This window comes from Varroa destructor, unplaced genomic scaffold, assembly GCF_002443255.2.
Source record: "Varroa destructor unplaced genomic scaffold, Vdes_3.0 BEIS01000002.1, whole genome shotgun sequence".
In the NCBI taxonomy this organism is placed as follows: domain Eukaryota; kingdom Metazoa; phylum Arthropoda; class Arachnida; order Mesostigmata; family Varroidae; genus Varroa; species Varroa destructor.
The window spans coordinates 58,832,788-58,854,255 of NW_019211455.1; the positions used below are offsets into that span (position 1 = coordinate 58,832,788).

The 21,468-nt window shown below is 39.8% G+C and overlaps 1 protein-coding gene across 1 annotated transcript in view; it reads left to right on the top strand.

Moving 5' to 3' along the window:
* Nucleotides 1-516: 516 nt before the first annotated feature.
* The window catches only part of LOC111245734 (uncharacterized), a 61,757-nt gene continuing 40,805 nt past the window's right edge, over nucleotides 517-21,468 (top strand). The window contains exon 1 of the mRNA XM_022794445.2: nucleotides 517-2,261. Within this exon, the coding sequence (XP_022650180.1) occupies nucleotides 2,067-2,261 (195 nt within the window). The 5' untranslated portion in view covers nucleotides 517-2,066. The remainder of the gene's footprint in view (nucleotides 2,262-21,468) is intronic.

Here is a 21,468-nt window from a genome sequence, read left to right on the forward strand (position 1 = left end):
TTCTCTGTATATGCAGAGTATCGCTTCTTAAAAAAACACTTGCTTCTGTTTACATTTTCTGCGATATGTTGATACTTTTAATTAAAAATGTTTAAGCTATATAAACTGCATTTTTTTTAAACGTTACTCTGATTGTTTCAATTGAATTAAATTCTTCAATTTTAACCCAGATAGCCAATAAAACTTCATTACCTTTTTTGTGCCGATAATTATGAGAATCATCACAATTCAGTCAGCGAACTCAAAGCCCGTGGCGTCTTTCTATAGTAACTACGTTAGTTTATTCTGAACTGTACTAATTTGTTTACCGCTTGCTGACGTGTAGCTTGTATTCTAACGCCTATGGCGCTTCCTATAAATGTTGTCCTTGATTTTAAATCATCCTTGCTACACAAGTAGGTAAACGCATTCAACCTCTATAATACTGTTTTTTTTTGCTTCTATTGGAAGAACAACTGTTCTTTCGGAAGGGCCTTAAACTGGTTGTTGGCTTTGGTCCGCATGTAGGCTCAGCCAGCCGGCTCTTACCAACGTGGGATTTTGTTCTGTTCTACGCTGTGTGCGCGCTACCAGTGTCCCAGCTTCTTCATTTCGGTGCTTCATTTGGGAAGAATGGAGAGGAGGGAAGGTCTCTTCCCATCGGACTAAAGCAGCGACGGCGGCAATAACAGCTTCAGCCTTAGCCCCGGCTGTAACAGCAGCAAAAACATGGCGTGGCGGCGGCAGACACAAGCAAAGTAGAAGTTAAAGCGGTAGGGCGTCCACGCGCAGCGGCTATAGCGGCACTGCGGCTTCGACTGAATGTGCAGACAGCGTGCGCCCGACCGGCACTCCGTTCATTCAGTTCTTCAGTGAGCAGCACCGGCGCTAGTGCGTTTAGTATTTATACGACATTGAACAGCAGGCAACTTGGCTGTGATCGGCTGAGTGACGGACCCACATCAAGAAGACCCCTTCATGCAGCTCCACCGTCAGTCGCCGCTGTTATTCTGCTCCTGCCGCCTGTGAGGGCTGTGTGTTGACAGCTGCGGCCGTATCGACCAATAGTTGAAAAAACAGACTTACACACGACCGTAGCTAGCACCATTAGCACGGTATAGCAGCGCAGCAAGTGTTGACAATCTGCTCTTGTTAGTACTCACAGCCGCATAGGTAAGCAAGTAAATCAGCTTGCTAAGTAGGCAACCGGTCACTGCGCCACGAAGCAGTCAATCTTCGCTAGCGCGCATAAGGGATAGAAGCTGCCGTAGAAATAGTTTGCTGCTTCCATTGGTACCTGGTGTCCTACACCCACCAACGGCATCAACTATAACAAAGGCAATAGCAGCAGTGGCGGCAATATAAAACAGTCGTCAGTCAGTTGCGATGGCTTGCAGCTGCGCCACTCAAGAAGCTTTAGCCCCCTCGCTACCCTCCAGCGGACAAACCAACAGCTCGATCGTCGAATAACCGCTGCACAAGTTCCTCCTACACAATCGTGACAGATCGGAGTAGGTAACGGATCGACGACTGCAAGATAGACGTTACGCTGCTAGCGACTGTTAAACGTAGAAATAATCACAGATGAGAGCGATCGTCTTCACGTGCTCCGCGCAGTCTGGTGTTCTCTCTCGTTAGTTTTGCTTAGAAAAAACAGTGAACGACTGGACTATTACGAACTCCGGATGATGGTGTATCAGTTGGGCGAGTGTGCCAATTGCGCAGCGTCGCGTGCGCGGGAAAGCAGCTTTTAGAATCAGGCCAGTGAAGGAAAAAGCAACACTTACGACTTGGCGTAAACGAAACAGAAGGCGCCAACAATAAACACGCAAATTGACTCGTGTAAGAAATTCGTGTGCTGGATGAGGTTGATTAGTGCATCGTCATATATTTATTTTGGTCGTTCGAGTGCGACTTCTTGAACGAGTACGTTTATTGAAATGCGCATTTTCTGGGTGCTGATTTATTAACCAATGTGAGTTTCAACAAGTGCTTTGTATAAGCCAAGAACCTGCCTGAAGCTGAATTTATAAACCTTACATCAGTCAGTCATATTCTGTCGTGGATCAGCGCACTGACGCGGATTTATGCATGTGACGAATTGCCGTAAGTGCAGACCTACGCTTGTTTCCTGCAATCAATTAACAATGGGTTTGGCAACTGCTTGTTCATCAATGGATTGCGTAATCTACGGACCTACGCCGACCTCAAGAAGGCTCGTTATGTCTCAGTATCAGTTGCCGCCCAAATCACTCTCGAGCAAAGCCATTGAAACGATCAAGGTAAGTAGCAAGTGCATGCCTCTTGCAACCGACTTGGCAAAATTTTAGCATTGGAAGGCACATTAATTAGAAAGTATTCGTATGGTGTCAATGAGAGCAATCACTGATCAGACTGGTCTACTTGCTGCTGCTGTTATCGGCTATTTATTTGAGAAGACAGCATGACACGAGGCAAAATCAAACCATTCAATTCTCGTAACGAGAATGGTGTTAAAATTAATTGTTGTATTGTTTAGGTTTATCATTCTTAAAGCGAAATTGACAGACTATGCATCAGATATCTTTCGTAGACTTACAATGCTTACCATATCATTAAGGAATTATATATTGTATGCCGAAACGTGAATATCTCGAATAGTAGAAGAGCATGGATCATTCACTATTCATTTCTCAGAGCATTTTCTCTAGAAAAATATAAGTATTTGCTTATTCTTTAGAGGTAACTTTAAATTCTCTGGGTGTTTTATGGCATCATGAATATAACGGAAAGATAAGAAAACATTACCTGGAATATGATGAGACGCCATTGAAGTTACTTTCAAAGCAGTTGGCGAATTATATTTCACTAAACCACATCGACAGATACATCTGTATCTATAGTAATATGATTTTTTGAACCAATATAAACATAGGTTTTTCTGCTGTGGATATACATCGAGATAGGAACGACAAGGACGTCAGTTCGTTATTAACAATGTCTAACAACATAAGGTTAACGCTTTGCGGAAATTCGGACCTATTTTACTTGTATAAAAATAGGATCCAAAGACTGTTGGATTGGCAGAACTTGCCTACTTTGTCAGTTTGCCTGTCTGAGTCATATGATTTACTCGAGACTATTCTGAAGTTGTATGATAAAAAAAAAATTCTCAAGCGTCTCTGATTTCCGTCCATTTTGCGGAATTACTAAGACAATGGCAATACCCTTCCAATACAACTATTAACAAACAGAATAAGCTTTATTTTACAATAACATCGAATATGCAACACTAGCCTCGTCGTATCTCACCCTCGCGTTATTCTGCACTCACATTTGCACTTCTAGTCGTTCCTTGTAATCGCGCAAGAACACTGATGCTGGTTTCTTCTTCTTCTTCTTCTGTGAGTCTGTGAAGTTTGACGACAGACGAACAACAAGCGGGCAATGTGTCCCGATCCCTTTGTTACTGGTGGACCATCAGGTTCTGTCTTCTAGCAGCCAAGTAGTAAACGTAGTAGAGACCGCAACCGCGTTGGCCGTTTTACTAGTGGTACTCATTGTAACAGTAGCTGTCAAAGTAGTTTTGTAGTTATAGAAACAATAATAAGTTTGGCGAACGTGTGTGCGTGTGTATGTTTATATGATGTTTATGGAGATGACTAGTGTCGTTAATAATGGTTTCGTTGGTGGCGATGTATTGCTGCGAGTGCTCCGCTGACCTCATTCAGGGTAAACGGTCGAACGATACGGAGCCACTTCTGCAACGGCATCAGCAGCAGCCAATGGAATTAGCTGACATGTTGTTGTTAGTTTTAATATGTTGACTAAGCTGACGACAACGAACCAGTCAGTGAGGTCACTGAACAGAGGATATGTAAAAGAACGCGACGAAACCGCGCTAATATAGTATCACAGTAGCAGTATGCCAGCAGCTATAGTTAAAGTTAGATGGCGAGCATTATAACGGTAACGCGCGTAATGTTACGCGGCAGGATTCATCTCGTAACCGATCCATCGCCAATCGCGACCCTCCATAAATCTATAATGTGTACTATTACAAATTTAACTAAACGTTATTTTATGGTACGAAATAATAAAACCCACCAATCGTTTTTCTCCAACCCTCATCATGACGACGTTAATCTAGAGAAATGCAATCCAGATACATTTCTTTCCGTGTGCTTAGAATATACGCAAACATCCATTGAAGTCAAAAATATTCGAACTCTACTCTTATCTATTATGTATTAAATGGGCCGTATACTATAAGAATATGTATGGATCCGTACTTTATAATTTTTCAGCCCATGAATGTTCAGTCTGCAATAACGGTCTTGAAAATGGTATAATTGTTCATACAAGAACGGCATCTAGACTGCTGTATCAAATTTAAATATATTTTTAAAATTTTTAATTTGTTATAAAAGAATATTTTTTTAATGGGATTTTTTTATTTATTGAATTATAATGCTACAGCTGTTCATTATCAAATTTGTCACTGTCATTTGCCCTGCGCATGGATGTTAGTCTTTCAGTTTGACAATACGCGTCACACACTACATCAAGTAAAAGAGCACATGGAGTAGACCATTGCAAAAAGTATTACGTCTGAGACAGATTTGCCCTAACCTTAACTAACATTTACTTAGCTAAAATTTTGTTTAACTTGTAGGGAATTACTGTACACTGCAAGTAGTACTAGAACAAATATGCTACACATTGCCAATAATCTTTTAGCAATGGATTAGCAAGGTAGTTGTATAATAAAATTCACGTAAGGCCTTGCCTTTTTTACTCGAAAGTACGTAGTCCATAGCTTTATATTTGAAGGAAATTAGTGTTATTTTAAATGACTTGACCTAGAATTTCAAATTAACAAGTCTTCAAACCAAAATAATTTCCTCACGCTTTGTTGTCTCTGTTACATCTGAAACCAGTTTAATACGTATTCATCATCCGCGGTTGTTCATCACGCTAAAAAGCTCAGTCTTCGGACACTGGAGACGCATTTGCAGGTTTTTATGTAGAGTTTAATCTATTGTACGACTTGGGACAAAGCGTGGAACGGCCAATTGCACCAGCTACTTGAGCTCGTTGAAATTATTTATAAGTAAGCCATTTTCTCTATGAACAAGGCTTTTTGCAATTCACGTAGAACAGACGTGGATTTAAGTCTAGAACTTAAAGAACAATGAAGGAAACCGTAGTACAGCGAGGTTTCCCAATTAAAGGATGAGGACTGTTTCTGGTCGGTCCGGCGGCAACAACTAAACTCTAACAACAGCAACAACGCGACCGGTAGTCGTCGCAGCAGTAGTGATCGTCTTCTACGGCCGTACCTAGACACACAACTGTTTAAATTGGCAAAGTCGTATCGATGTCATGAAGTCGAACTGGTGGACAGGAACCTTTTCGGGTCGATGGCTTTCTCTTGATCTTCAACGTCAACTTGACGAGAACAGGCGGAAAAAAAGAGACGAACATGGCGGCGACAGCAGAAGTAATAGAAGCCCAAAATCGAACTCTTCGTTGGGTCGATGTCAGTTGGACGGCAGCCGACAACGAACATTCGCCTCACCATCACCGCAAATCGGCGCGATGGTTACTGCGGCAGCCGATGCTCAACGAATCTTCACAGTAACTACTAGCCATATACATTCATGTATAAGTTTGACATATATTGATACAACTGCTGAAAAGGAAACACATGTCGCTAGCGTCGTGTTGTGCACTCAGCATCAAGAGCTAGAATTACGTACATTGTCTTGATCAACTTGTTTTGAGACAAGTGGTAACGGTAGACATAGTAACTATAAGATAGAGCGAGCAAAGATCCCCGCTGTTGTAAAGCAACACTTTGCATGGATCTTTGATCGTCCATATGCACTGCCGAATTGTTTGAGCCAAGCTAGAACAACGAGCAAGTTATCTGAATTTGCAATCAACAGGTGCTCGTCGTTTGACTCTTCAAATGGTTAGCTATTATCTACCTAAGAAGCTTCCTAACGGATGTCTGCAAGCACCCTTTAGTCCGTTTATAAGCCAGAAGCGTCGTAATTGATCTTTTAATTCAGCGATTTATTGAAATAGTGTTACAACGTACATACTGGTCACTGTGCGGGTGTACTGATAGCCAAATCTATTATAAAGCAGTAGGTTTTGCGTCAGTGCAGTACTGGATATACGTTAGTCATATTGCTAGTGTTGCGTAGTGATATACACGTCTATAAATGCGTTCAGCCCGAGTTGTTTCTGTATATTTCGAGAGAAATTTTCTTTATGCCTACAGCGTATTTCTTCTGTTTGATATAACCACTGCTTTTTTTTGTAAAGGATCAAATACCATTTGCAAATGCAATTCTGAATGTAGGTGATATTGTAGATTATGACATAAATAATAATGATCCCTTCCTCATATACAAAACACTCTTCACGAGTGATTCCAATATTTATGGCTGTCGCGATGATTATAAATAGTTTTTATTTTAACTTAAGTACCGCTGAACGATAACGAATATCGAAACAGAGAGAAGCATAAAAATGTATTGGTGCAGTTTTAGTGAAATGGTCACTCGAAAAATATTACAGTATGTTTAAGCCTCCTGTATTTTAGGCTTTCTGGAAGGACGCGGTTGATTCTGAAAAGTTACCTCTGCTTATAGAAAAAGTTCCCAAAGATTTGGGATAAGAGTTTTTAAGAAACTCATAATACTATGCAGGGTAGACCGATCTGCCGTGACATCGATGTAGAAATTTGTTTTTTGCAATGGCGAAATCGCTACGCTGATTCAGATATTGATGGCTCAATCTAGGTACAAAAACAAAAATTGATTTCATGCTCATACATAACAAATAGTTCAAGTTTGACTAGGTTTTTTGGGATAATCGAAGTTAATTCAGACTTCTCTGCATGCTTCCATTCAAGCTAATCAACCAAGATGCCTCATCATATTACGCATAAGAACAGTGCTAGAAAAATGAACTTAGAGCCCAGAGGGGTTGATTAATACTTTGTCCATATACTTGCGCTAATGTTATTTCGCATGTTTGACCTTTAGCTATTTCGCCGGCGCTGGTGTAGTATGTGTCCCCTAAAAAGGGTAGCAGCCACAACAATTGTACTAGAAATAAATTACATCTTCCACGCGAAAACATATCTTTTTTACAGTCCAGACATATAGCTAGAGCCCTGTTCTCTCATGTGGGTCCATCAACCTATTCAACTTCGTCAGCTCATGTAGATTTAATAAGAAAAGACAATTTAATTTGTTTGCTATCGTTGCTGATGGCCGCTCACAGACGAAAAGAGACCACAGTTGTAAAGGTAGGGGAACTCTGATATTATATTAACTGTGGGTACGCATATCTTATACTCTTGAATGAGAAAGAGCCACTGGATATGTATACACGTACAGCAGAATAGCTTTTTTAAGGGATTTTTAATCTTTTCGCGTGCAGGTCTTGGCTGAGGAAAAAATGGTACAAACGATAGGTATGAGAAAAATGGTGTGCGAAAAAACATAATCACCTCGTGACAGTAGAAATCAGCCAACGAAGTTGCGCGGAGCAATGTGCAATCGAAATGCTAAAACTGAATGATGATGGGCTGGCACAATAATATAATGAAGAGATTTGAACAATGCAGCAGTGGATTTCCCGAAACAGGATGATGGTGGAAGAATTACAGCAGAAAACTGTGGTGGGATAGTGAGGAAAACACAGCATAATAAGTATAAAGCAGTTGGAAGTTAGAGTTTCGGGCCACAATGGTATTCTCTAAATCCGTTATTAATACCAAAGCTGTAAGCAGCATAAAATTTGTTCTCTGCCTTGAGCATCTTCAATAACTCACTTATAATTTGAACACCAAAAGCAACGTTTCGATCACTGAATCGGTATTATTTAGTAAATGATAGATTATATTATAATATCTTAGAGATTTTCAAAATCAAAGCTGTTTGCCCTAATATATCATTTCATAGTAATAAAGGAGCCACAATGATATTTCAACATCCAGCGAAGGACTGAACATATTATTGGTGGCTTGTAAGAATGGCTCGGATTCATGTCATGATAAACAAGAATGATAATTATTTAATGGTAGCGAAATCGTTAATGACAAAATTACTCGTAATTTCTGTAAGTGGCAGTTGTTGATTAGGCGGTAAGCAATACTGTGCTCAGAAACTGAATGTGTAGAATCGGTTGCATTGGAAAACGCTTCTAAAAATCCGGAAAAGTATATGTACTTTTCATATTCCGCATAAATTTGCCTGTCTCCGATTTTTCCCTTGACTATATAAGTTCAGATATTTATTATGGTAGAGTTTATCTATAGATGTCAGGGTGTTCTGCTTTCATCACAAATGTCTAAATACCAAGATTTACCAAAATAACAGTTTGATTTACTACCAATGGCTTTTTGTTGTTATACGTTCAAAATTTGTGTTCATAAAAAACCTTATTTAATTAATTATTAATTTACAGTATATAATTACAACAGTTTCCACGTTCAGTACTTTGGTTTTCTCTCTGTACAAGCAGCGGAACACTGCAGCACTAAAAGACCATCTCAATCAAAATGATACAAATGAATACCTACTCGTGGCAAAGTTCCTAACCGCATTTTTCTTCTGCAAACTTCTACAAATGAACTGCAAAAAAGACAGGAAATCAAATCGGTAATTGTTCTATAAAAAAAGGGCCCAATATACGCTGTTAAGGGCGCCAATTACTACTGTGTATTCCCACTTCAACAGTGTCAATTTTGTTCATCATGATTGTGCCATATTACTGATGGTGAAAATAACAGCTGATTAAGATTCTTAACGATAAGGTTTGTATGATACCAATCCGTCGTTGTCCATATCGGTGTCTACAGAAAGGAATTGTTTATCGCTTGCTAACGTCGATGCTCGCGTATACAATTCCGTCATCAGAACCCAATATAAGAACGAACGTAAAGCAAAGGGACTAATCATGAAAAAACAAAGGACAAAGGCACCTACGGACAAACAAAACAGGCACAAAACAAGTAATAGCATGTAACACACACGCCAACAGATATATATATATATATATTAACAGAACAGAAGGTCGCGAGAAACGAAGGCGTTTCTTCGGCACCGACTTCTAAATGGCAACGGACGGTCGCCATAGCTCTGGATTTTACGAATGATTTTTGCTATTTGTTTGTTTGCTTATATCAAATTTAAATATATATTGATTAAAATCTGAATATATACAGATTTGATTATTATGCGGAATTCACGTGATGCTTTCACACGGATAGATAGGCACGCAAAACCCAGAGGAAGAAAAGAGAAAAACGAGAAATATCGGGTGGGGGTGTTAGCTAATCAAATTCATATAGAGTTGTAGAGCCGCAGTTGAGGGTTTGTAAATCTTCGCCACTGCTCTGGCTCGCATCTCTTGTGACACTTTCTTTACAGTAGCCACGGTAAGGATACATATTATGATTATTAACATGCCTGTTATCGTCAGTGCGTGCGCTTATGTATGCGGCGTGTCTGCTTCGGTGCCCCAATATCAATGTGTGACAATCTGACTTGAAGAGCGGAAGTTTATTATGGATGGCTTTTTTAATGGCTAGACTATTAGACGTTTGTCGTACTAGAGTACATATATATATAGTCAGATCAGTAGTTATCGTTCTAGTCTATAATTGTCGTTTTTGTTGCGCCTTGTACATAGTTGGGCGTTTGAATATATGGATTTGCTTTACGCAGATGTTCGTATTTTGTGTGTGTTGGAGGGGTAATTTTTTGTTGCTTGTAATGCGGCTGGGTGTTAAAATATTTGTCTGAGTTTTAAATAGAAAGTTCATCAAGAATACTGTGTACACAATGATTCTATAAAAAAGGAAAAAAATTGAAAATCCAGTTGATTGCATGAATAAACAATAATAAAGGCTTTTTCACGTTGATATCAATTATTCAAAAAATAGGAAATCAGAATGAACACAATAGGAAACTCGCTCTGTTAACAATCCATTAAAGAAATACTGTGGAGACAGATTTTTCTTTTGTTGATATCAGCTACAACTTGGTACTCCGGGAGGCGACTTACTATAACAGGTCCAAAACTACTACGAAGTCTAATTAATTTGACTATAATATTTTTTTTCTATAAAGTCTTTGCAACAGTGATCGCTTTTCATTGCGTGATCGAGCAAAATGTGTTTTATTTATAAAACAGTGACGAAAAATATGCTATTGGCACACAGGCTTCTCTAGATAACTACAACGTTTGCTACTAGGTTGCTAACTACAACGTTTTCCAGGCCAGATTAGTTAATATCGTTTGAGCTAGTCTTCCTAAAGTAAAAAAAAATTCTATTAAGAGGCACAAATAGTTCGATGAGTTAGCCGTACAACAGTTAGAGGGTAAAGTCTTAACATGAGATATATCAGAACATAATTAAAAATATAACTTGAATATTTTCACGGATACCATGCTGCTACACTCCTGACCTACACATCGTTGTTTCGGGAGATTTTGACCCTAAAAAAGTGTCTATTTCTGACCCGCCGACACGCAGGCCGTGACCTTGATTAAATGCCCAATGGTGACCACCCAAAGTGATAATGATTCACGCGATAGATGTGAATCTCACAATTTAATAGTTCATCTTGGGTAAGGGTTTGGTAAAATTTCTAGAACCTTGCGCTATCGTCGTTCGCTGCCCATTAGGGACGATATTCAGCGGTTGACCGTTCAAATTTAGATGTGTTAAGGATTAAAATTAGCCGAGGTCTCCACTAGTCGTGTATCAGCGCGGTGTTCGTGGAAGACTCATGTTAGTTAATTACTTTTATTAGCTTGTCCTGTTCTACGACTTTAGTTTTTTCTTAAAAAACGACATTGATTTGAGTGGACCACATTAGCTTACCAGTAATAATTTATGGAAAAAGTCGCTACTTGGCGTCAAATAATACTGGCTCATTGGGTTAAGCATCAATTGCCATCGTTGATAATGCTATTAGTGCTGAGAAGAATAAATTGTCCTAATATTAATACCCTTTGCCTATATAGTTTTTCTTCGACGTCACCTGCTCAGCTCCGGCCTCTGTAATGAAAGGTTACTAAAATGCTTAGCTTGCAATCTAAGAATTGATATCAAGTAACCTTCTATCCAAGTCGGACTAAACACTCGCGCCGTTAGGGTCCTATAAAAGATTTTGCAAATTCTACCCGTCACTACACAAACCCGTCTCAGTTCAATGCCCACTTTGTTCCAACCCAACTCTTTAGGTAAAAACATGCTACACAAAAGTTGCATGTTAGCTAACGAACATTGGAACAGCACTAATTGAATTGCTTTGTGTCTATAGCTCTCGTTCCCGATATCTATTTCACTTAAAATTCCATCAGGCTGATTTTTATTTCACCCTATAACAAACAGAGTTCTTCTAATATGCCCCCTACCTTTTCTTCTCGGTCGCTCTCCCCTTCTGTCTCGTTCGTTAGTCGGTCACTCAGTTTAGACTGGTGGTGACTGCGACATCATATTCATCGTCGCCACCGTACGCGCTGCCCAAAGTCACGTGTATAAGGTCATTACCGTTCTTTACCGAACACGATCACGATCGCATCGTTCGACCAGCATAATATAATATCGTATTATACATACAATCACTGTTAGGTTTGACACCGCGCTGTCGGCAAAGGTCTTGTCTTTACAACGTTTGAATGAACGAACAGGCGCGTGAAAGACGAACGGGCTGACGAAGCGATCGGTGAAATTTGTTCTTCATTGAACGGTCAACGAAGAATGAAACCCATTCAATAGATTTTTGGCATTGTCCCCCATGGAAGCCTGACCGCCTCGTTTGACTTCAGCTTCTTCTAATATGGTTAAACCGAAAATAAATTCCCCGATGACTTATTAACTGATAAACAGATGCCAATTAGTAGCAAATCGGCAGTAGCAGCGAAAGCCCGATAAGAGGCTTCAACTATTTATACTGTTGAATGAAGACAGCTGTTGAGTCGTTGCTACCGCTGTCAACATTGAACTACACTGCCGTTAACGCTTTTATGGTTATTTCGCTTGAAGTCAATTATTGCGGCCTCGTTGGTTGACGACAGTTACTCACTCAATTGGTTGGCTTCGCTGTCGTTATCATCACCGGTAAAGTCAGCTCTGTTTCTCTACGTCGCTTCGTCTCCAACATGTTCTGCTGGTTGGTTGTTGAAGCTATTATAGTATCAATATGGTGACGACGATAATGGTGATTATGATGGACAGTGGCTAAACTGCTTCTCAGTTTATGTCTGTTGCTTAAGGCAGTTTAGGTTGTGTGTATGTGTGTGTGTGTATGGCTGTATATGCGTGCTCGTCTATGGATGTATACAAGGACATTAAACTGTTTGTATCCACCTGTTTCTCCGATTATCTCATTGACACCGACGTCGCGGTATCGGGTAACGCGACCACTACGATTGGTTAGTCAGTCGCTTGGCTAGTTGGTGTTAGTACAATGACGGCAGTGTGATTAAAGTGCAGCTACTACTTCTGAGGAACTACACACAATAAGAGTACACGACGATCCTGTCACATCATTTCCACCGCCGCCGTCATTGATGTGAGTGTACCGATAAAGGTGACGAAATGAAGACACGCAAGGATGATGATGCTGACTCGGATGATGATAATGTTGGCGGCTATGATGGCGCTTTTGCTAATAGTCGCTTGTCATTGCGTTGATCCACTTGCATTGGCGACAATCACAGCAGAAGTTGCAGCAGTTGTATTTGCATTAGTTTGCAATAGCGGGCGATTTGCGTCGTCAAAACAACAATGGACATGAAACAACCGTTCAGGCCGAAACTACTCTTGCTGCTGCTGCTGCTGTTGCTCATAAAGACTTTGATCATGACGGCGACGGTAGTGATGACAGTGGTGATGACAGTGATCAGCGCTGTCAAGAACAGCTGAACTGTGTTCCGCATCAATGAGGTTTGCGTAAAGCGGGAGTGGCTTCAGCGGGCTCGCTCACTCTTATCGCATCGCGACTCAAGTTACGATGAAATAAATATGAAATGCTAAACAACAGAAGAGAGCACATAAGGCCAGAGGAAGGAGAAAGCAAACACCGACGCAATAAAGTTTATCCCGCTCACTTGGTAATTATTAGTAGCATAGACCATCCTTTTTTATTTCGACTATAGTTAACGATCTTTAATACAAACGTCAAAAGCTTGATTATATATAGGTATAGTGGCTAAGACCCGAGACAATAATGTACCTCTCTTTTTCAAATTACTTATTTTTGCTTCCGCTGATCATCTTCAAACGTATTGTACGGTGTTTTTCCGTTTCACTAAAAAGTTCGTTTATACGGAAACACAACAGTGTGTAAGTTCTACTTCAAGGTAGGTCAAACTAATTCATTTGTGTCTCAATACAATTGAATATGACATCCAAAGTATAAATTAAATTTAATATTTGTCTATTTCTTCATAACAAAAACGTAATCTTGTGATGGAGAGTAGCGAAAACATACACCTAATAAGTTTTATCATAATTTCACCGGTAAAATCACGGTCGTGTAATAGTTTATTCATTAATTTCTATAACATCCAGACCGTTTTTCTTTTTTCTTTAAGAACCAAATAATTTGTCACCGTTAAGGAACTTCTAACGCGTTTACTACATTCTTTTTACGCTTTACGTGCTTACGAGATAAGCTAACACAGTATTTGCCATTGACACCCGTCATGACCTTGTTGAGTTATTCGGGTTTTTTAAGCATATATATATTTTTAGGAACACAAAAACAATTTCAGTTTCTGACATATATCTTCAGGCGCTACTGGAATACAGAATTTCCTTACGCGACCAGCTGGTGTCTCCCTGGAAGACAACGAAGCGAAAACGGCTTAGCGCGTCGACTAGCTATAAAAACTAGCTCTTTTTCCAACAGATAATTGGACAGCATTCAGCACGCGTTTTTCCTTCTTCCATTTAACTAGCAGATCGCTTGAAAGCATTGTTGTCGCACATAACTGTGATGTCATTGTATATTGGTGTGCTGATGGACAAAACTTTTTGTCATTACGTGTGCGAGCATATTCGTTAAGACATCTGCGGACTATCGCCTAAAAATCGAAGAACAGCATAGTACTGTATCAATGTAGTTACGTCAACCATATGGCCGACCAATGGCTGTAAAACTACCGAAACTAATTAGGAACTATTATATTCAATAGGAGGTAACGGATTTGGCGACGTTAGGCAAGTGTAAAAGCCGTCTCGCCGTAAGATCGCGAATTGCGTGATTAGAATTTTAATTGTTGCCGTCACGGGTGGCAGTGAAGACTTTGCTCTAAACAGAGACTGAGACTTGACCATACGTTCATCGACGTCTCGATCTATAACAGCTGGCTTTTTTGTTTTTTTCTAACCAACGCTAAACGTAGCAATACTTTATCGTGCAAAGTCGCAAGAAAACTGTCGAAGTAATAATGAGCACTAATATTCGTTGAGCGTAAGTCGCCCCTTTCTTATAGTCATGAGCAATCAGTTTTTGTGGATACCCCTGTAACTGCATTGAGATGAAAAAACAAAAGTGGCTTGACAGTCTGAAAAGTGCCAGAAGATGCTGACATCTTAACAATCTTGATTACACCAGCGGTCTTCGGTTTTGACAGCAGCCGTTAAATTTAGCGGTTCATTTAGTTCTTATCGATTGTTCAATACTTCAGAGAGATTATAAATAAAGTACATTAAAGCATGAAAACGCTGCCTCAATATACAGCACTAAGGCCGCGCAAAACAGTCAAATAGTAGATCCAAGTAAACCGGAACAGGGAGATCCCAAAGATTATGCGAACTTCTTTCCTAAGATCGCCCCGATGGAAAAACAATTCATTAATTCATACTACTAAACTTATTATCCAGTTAGTATTTGTATTTTCAGGAATGTGTCATGTAATGCTTCCTTTACCTAAGACTGTCAAAGGTGCGATGTTATTTTACTTTAACATAGACTCGGTGAAAACGTGCTTCAGGATTATGGTGAAAAAAAAACTAAAGTATTGAGGGAAAAGATGGATAACTGCGGCAGGTGTTTTTTACAGCGAGAAGACGCATCCTTGCTGTTAATTTCGCTTTGCCTAGAGCCACTGGCATCGTAGTTGGCCTCAGTAGAGACTAACGAAACAAATCGACAGTCATTTGGGCCAAACGCTGTAAACAGTATGTCTAACCATGCCTCTGGCCATATTAGCCATTGTTGACGCCGAACCGGATTTTGCCGCTTATATGGTTTAATACCGGATAAAATAGGTTACACTTAGGCCACTGATTGTATATAATAGAAGCAGGAGTGCTGCCATCACCCGTCATGTATTGTAATGATGATTTAACATTCTCCTAAACGCTGCGATAATGTCCTCAGCTCAACCTGCTGTGACTGCTTGTCGTTCCGGCCAGTGGCGGTCCATTTATCGTGTTCAGCTTTGGTAGTTCAAGAGAGCGCAGGTGGTTTTGGAGACCAACCAACACATACGGGTTTGTTATTCTACCTTAACGGTTGCCTCAGGGGGCACGCCGAAAGGGAGCAGAGTCAAATGATCTGCCGAGCGCTTTAGCTTAGATGACACATCTGCACGAACATCTGTGTCAAATAGCGCAATATGGACGTAAACAGCTGTGCTCTAATAATAACAATTCCTCTACCATATACGTTTTACGCGGGTAAATGCAGATAACACATTAAGGTCCGAGCAGCAAGTTACACACTATCTTCATTTTAGTTATATTACGCCATAATATTTTTATAAGCTATTAATTAGTCATATATGGTTACTGACATGTCCTATGTGAACAATGAAAAGATGGTGATGAGCTGCACATGTTTGTCTAGGATCTATCTTGACATAACATATGCATTATCAGATGCGTATCAGAGCAACCCAAAAGCTAGTGAACACTGGGCCCAAGCGATCTCAAGCGTTGGGCATCGCACATACAGGGCTTCGCTTTCATTCTGAGGAATGCAGTTTTACGTTCAGTTTTCCATCTACATTTGCTTTTGCACGTACGGGTGAAAATAAGACCGAATCCAACGAGCGTAAGTAATTGTTGCAGTTTTCTTTTCTAGGGCTTCTATTCGCTAACATCAATATCTGTTTGTTTTCAGTCGAATCAGATTTTCTTGGTAATAGACTGAAAAATTATTTCGTTTACTTTCTCCTACTTCTTACTTTATTTATAACTGCTATTATTTTAATAAGTGCACATTAATAAATACAGCCCGGCGTTGAGTAATTTTTTTCTAAATTAATTAACAAGTTAATTGCACATATGCATCGTTTTCATTATTTATAATTATTATTAATTCAACCTTATAGTGCATCACAAGTAACTGTTTTTTATTGAGTAATTATTGGCTTAAGTTAGAATCAATTCTAATGCTAAGTGAAAAACTTACCGCGATAATTAGTTAAAAATTACAATTTTGTTGAACAATTGTAATATATTATAGCTTTGCAGTTTCATCCAGCTTTCGTTTAGCGTTTCATTCTCATGCCACTTAAGAAGTATTCGATTGTCCCGTTCCATCGTCGTAAGTTTTATCATAGCATATGAAAGGTGACGGCGCTAGATGGTATTAAAAGGGAGTTAACTGTATTGAGCGCCGAGGCCACGAAGATGACGACGACGTCTGCCGATAATGAACCCATCCAACCCTTTTCTTTGTTCGCGCTCAAATACTTCATCGATGCGCGGTCGTTGTGAAGTTCATTCCCCAGCTGAGCCGAACCAAACGGTTCACCCGTGCCAGTGTGGCTTGTATCTATATCAAAGACTACAACAACGGGCTAACTTATCGTCGTCGAGCAATGTTGCCAAACCGTTGATGCCACACGGGCGGGCGGGCATCAGAACTGGGAGGTGCCCAAACTCGGACAGCTAGCCTGCACGACGCAGGAACTGATCCTACAGGAAGAATCGAGCTAAGCGTCGAGTAGATATATTCAAAATCCGCAACTTACTGTTCAACTAAAACATCGTTATGTTGTAACGATGCCGGATATCGACACCAGGGCACAAAATATGTACCAGTTCTAGAGTCTTAAGAGGGTACAGATGTTAGACCTAACCTACCCATGACAAGCAGTAGTTCTGAATGTGCGCGACTGAGGTAGTTGTTCGGGTGAATACAGGAAGAGGAAACGCGTTTTTGAGGAGACTACGGAGGAGGAGGTAGATCAACAGCGGCAGTAGTGCGAGCAAACGAATGAGTGAGGGCTGAGTAAGGCGCGAGAAAGGGGCAGGGGGGTCAATAGTAGAATAAGGGATAGAATGCTCGATTCCGATGCTCTTCACGAAGTTGCTTAGCGACTGTTGGCAGGCTCAGATCTACGCTGAATGGCAACGTTTGAGGCATCAAAATCATTTTACCTCACCAACACTGGAATCACCGGTTGTTACAAGCAGTATATACACCACTGCGGTGGTGGCTTAGTCGAAGGTATGCGACGCAAATATTGGTCAGTTTGTTGTAGTTTCTTACCAAGGGAACGATCCGAACATCAGAGGTGGAATTGATTTTTTAATGAGCCATGCCCTGTCAAGCCTCAGGTGTGCAAAATCCGTCTCCATGTGGGACATGTTATACCAGCTTTTGATATAGCAGTTTTCTCATGCACTTTGCATCAATGATTTGCACACATCTTAAGATTTAAAAACAAAGTTCTCTTGACGCGAGTCTTACAGAATCGACTGGAGCTAAGAAGGTTTGTACGAATGTATTGAAAACGGAACCAGTGTGCATGGCCTCCTGTAATGGCGATGAAAATGATTTCTGTTATTATTATAATTATTACTATGCAAAATAACGTGATTTTCTATCTGTTTATCTAATCGCTAGTTTCACCTGATCTACCGTTTTCATTTTCTGTACGATCTGGAGGTCAAGCAGATAGAATTAATGACTCCAAAACTTCTACTACTCTCGCGTTATATTCAAGTGCTGTACATGTGTGAGTAGAGCTAGCTCACACTCTGTTAACGATAACCTTTCCGAAGTGTTTATATACAAATGTGTGTGAAAAATGCATTGGAATTTTTTATACACTGGCAAATAGGTATATACCTGAGGTAGCTTAATACTAAAAACAAAACGTAAATTCACGGATGTTACATCTTGATAAATAGCTGGATGTTATTTGCATTGTCTCCATAATAGCATCGGTGTTGTGAAATCTCTTTATACAGACCTCCTGGAAATTGTCAATTCCAGAAAAACAGATGAGTATCAATGACTTTAGTTAATGGGTTTGCCTAAGGACAACTTCAAGTCCACTGCATAAGCGTTGTTATCCCAACGCGTTTTTGATACCCGTTGTCTTTGTAGTTTCTGTTTAGAGGAACGAAAAGACTATTTTAAACATAACTGCTATTTGCATAGCGAGAGTTTAACAATACTGTAGAAATATGACGACGCGAAAATATCGCTTACCTGAGGAATACATTAGTCTATCACATCATTTAGCCTCATAGTAAACAATTAGAGAGATTTTTGAAGGCTTGTCGTTGCTGGTACGCAGCTAAGCATTTTCAAGATTGTTTAAAATCGTTAACGTTTGCTTCTGTGAACAATTATATAGGCACCGAAGACGTCTTCGTGACGTCATATCATAGCTTCGTGAGCATCAAAGCATACTTCAGTGCAAAGCTTTATGTGTTAAAAAACGAAAGGCAGTAATCTACAATGCGAAAGTGTTAACCAGTCGATAGCTGTAGTCAATCGCATCTACCTATCCGCTTGTCGATGCCGACCACGTGAATGAACTATTACAGAATGAACAACGGAAGATTTTAATGGACGTCTACCGTTCATTGAACAGTTATGAAAATAACGCTAGTGACGTAAACAATGGCTATCTTTCTATCAGCGGCACCATCGTCGGCATGCCATTTCACTATTCACTATTCAGCTTATTCAATGAGGTCATTACGTTTATCGATCATCATCATTGTGCGACTCAATGAAGATTTGGTTCTTGTGTCTTATTACATAAGTACGCCAAACAAGTTTATCGTTCTTGAAGCCAAGCTGCTAACATTCAATCAATATTGTTGATTTCCAGTTTAAATTCAACCCAAGTATAGTAAAATACCACCTTCGCTACTCGTTTGACATCAAAAGAGAGATAAGTATCAAAGACAAAAGGTTAGGCTAAAGACCCCAAAGTAAAAAACTTTCCCAATGGTAAAAACCCTGATAAACTCGGACACTATGTAAAAACCTGCACGCTTAATATTAACTCTGCATTGAACAGTGGGCTAATGGAACTGAAAGAGTAGTACATCTTGGATAACAACTCAACAGTTTCAACGGCTTCATCGCCACTGAAAGTAAGATATCTATGGCCGTTCACTACGCTACTATGGATAAAATAAGACATGCTGCCGCTATTTTTCATGCTGTGAAGTACGGAAAATAAAATAATGGATCTTGGCGCCGACTGTGCCAATGTAGGTCTTCCTGTTTTTCTTGGACAGGGTGAGGGAAAGCCTGCCCGGCCTTAGATACCATTAAACCTGGTATCCATTGCTTCCCATAGCAGGGTCGTTCATATACGGCGCTGATACTTAGCGTTCCTTGAGTATGTGTATAAATAGCTGTAGCCTTTTCTTCGCCGACTATTCACTACCGTAGTCTGGTACCTATCGTTGCTGTTGTTGTTGTTGTTGTTGTTGAACGTTGCTGCAGACAGTTTCGGTAGTGGCTCGTGCTGATGCTGTTGCTGGCCATGAGAATGTGTCTATCAGTCGAAAAATCGAAAGAAACCTAAAAACGAGGGCCGCCTGGGGTAAACGCCGAGGCTGAGAACCTCCAGAAGTGTTTGGCTACCTATGGCGTGCGCGCGGTGGTTAGATTTTTCAAGAGAATATTTGTGACCTGAAGTTTTAGACAACTGAAACCAGCTTCGTGTACATCCTCTGTGTATTTACGGATATCCCTTCACGCGTGAACAAGCGAATATTCGAGGGCGGACGCGTGAAGGTGTCAATATACGATAAAGGTTCCGTTTTGATAAATCGTTAAATAAAAAAAAGAAACTGGACAAACCAAGACCTTCCGAATAGGCCCAATAGATAAAAACGCGCTATCATAAATCTTCTCATTAGGTTGCGACGAGTTGGAGCGGCTGGGGTATGTTCGTTTAGTAGATGGCTACGTTTGGCCAGATATTCAACAAACAAAACTTCACTAGGCCGCCTAATGCTTTTATTATCTGATACCGTTCGTTCCTTCTTTCTTTGTCTTTCCTTTAAGATGCATATCGCATAGTTTCTAACATATACAGATTTGCCATCGGCAAAAGTCACCTATCTGTAACGGTTAGCACGGAGTATTTGCAAAGTTTTCTTTATAGTTTTCCTCCTGTTTACTAGTTTTTTTTTTTTAAATCTAACACCAAACTATTGAAATAATAATAAAGAAGAAAAAATGAAAATCCCCAGGTCGCCGCCTATGTGTGCGCCTAGAAACATGTGTTAGCAGTATTTGGGCCAGTCAGTGATATTTAAGCTGACATACCTTTAGAAGCAAGCACTCGTTGGGATACACATCTTCTAAAGGTGACCTTAGTTCAAAACGGAAGTAGTTAAAGAACGCTGAGTACACTTTTAACACAATCAAACAAATAACATAATCAAAGGGTCTCCGAATGCAATGTTAATATAAGAATTTGTGATTAAATTAAATTGTACTTTGAGTAAATTGTAATTGTGGGTTGCATGCATATAGTACCTAAACTCTAAAGTTACTCACGTCAGCTATCGTAATGGTAAGCAAAATTGGATCGTCTGAAACAGGGGTTCATTACATACAAGAATAAATGACCGCGTGGATTACATAAAACAACAAGGCAATGTTACATTCAATGGAATCAAAAATATTAAGGAAGACTTTATCTGTAGACAATAATAAAGTCAAACGTATTTTTGCGTATTGTCGTACACACGCTCAGTTTAGATACAAAACAGGCCTATGCAGTCAGGCTTCAAATGTAGGTGAATTAATTTAAGATTCGTTAAATTTTATTTTATTTAAATTTATTTTTAAATTTAAATTTATATTTTGAGACCGGTACCAATTTTGAGTGTTGTTTTAAAATGTGGCGATCTATTGTCCTCTGGATCTCAAACATGAAAACAATTTTCTAACGATGCGCGCTACCTTGCTAGGGCCCTGATAAGCACATGGCCATAATACTCGACTTCATCATCAAATTTGTTGACTACTCCATTTGTGCATGGTGCATGTGTTATAAATAACGTACCTGTGAATACCGACTTATATACTCTTTCTACAAAATGACCATTTTATATAAAACTTCACACCGTTCCCCTCCCTGTATAGGCACCACGTACAATGAAATACAAGCCTGTTAAGAATGTGAAGAGACAAACCACAACATTGGTGATACACATGCCATTATATATACTTATATAATTAATTT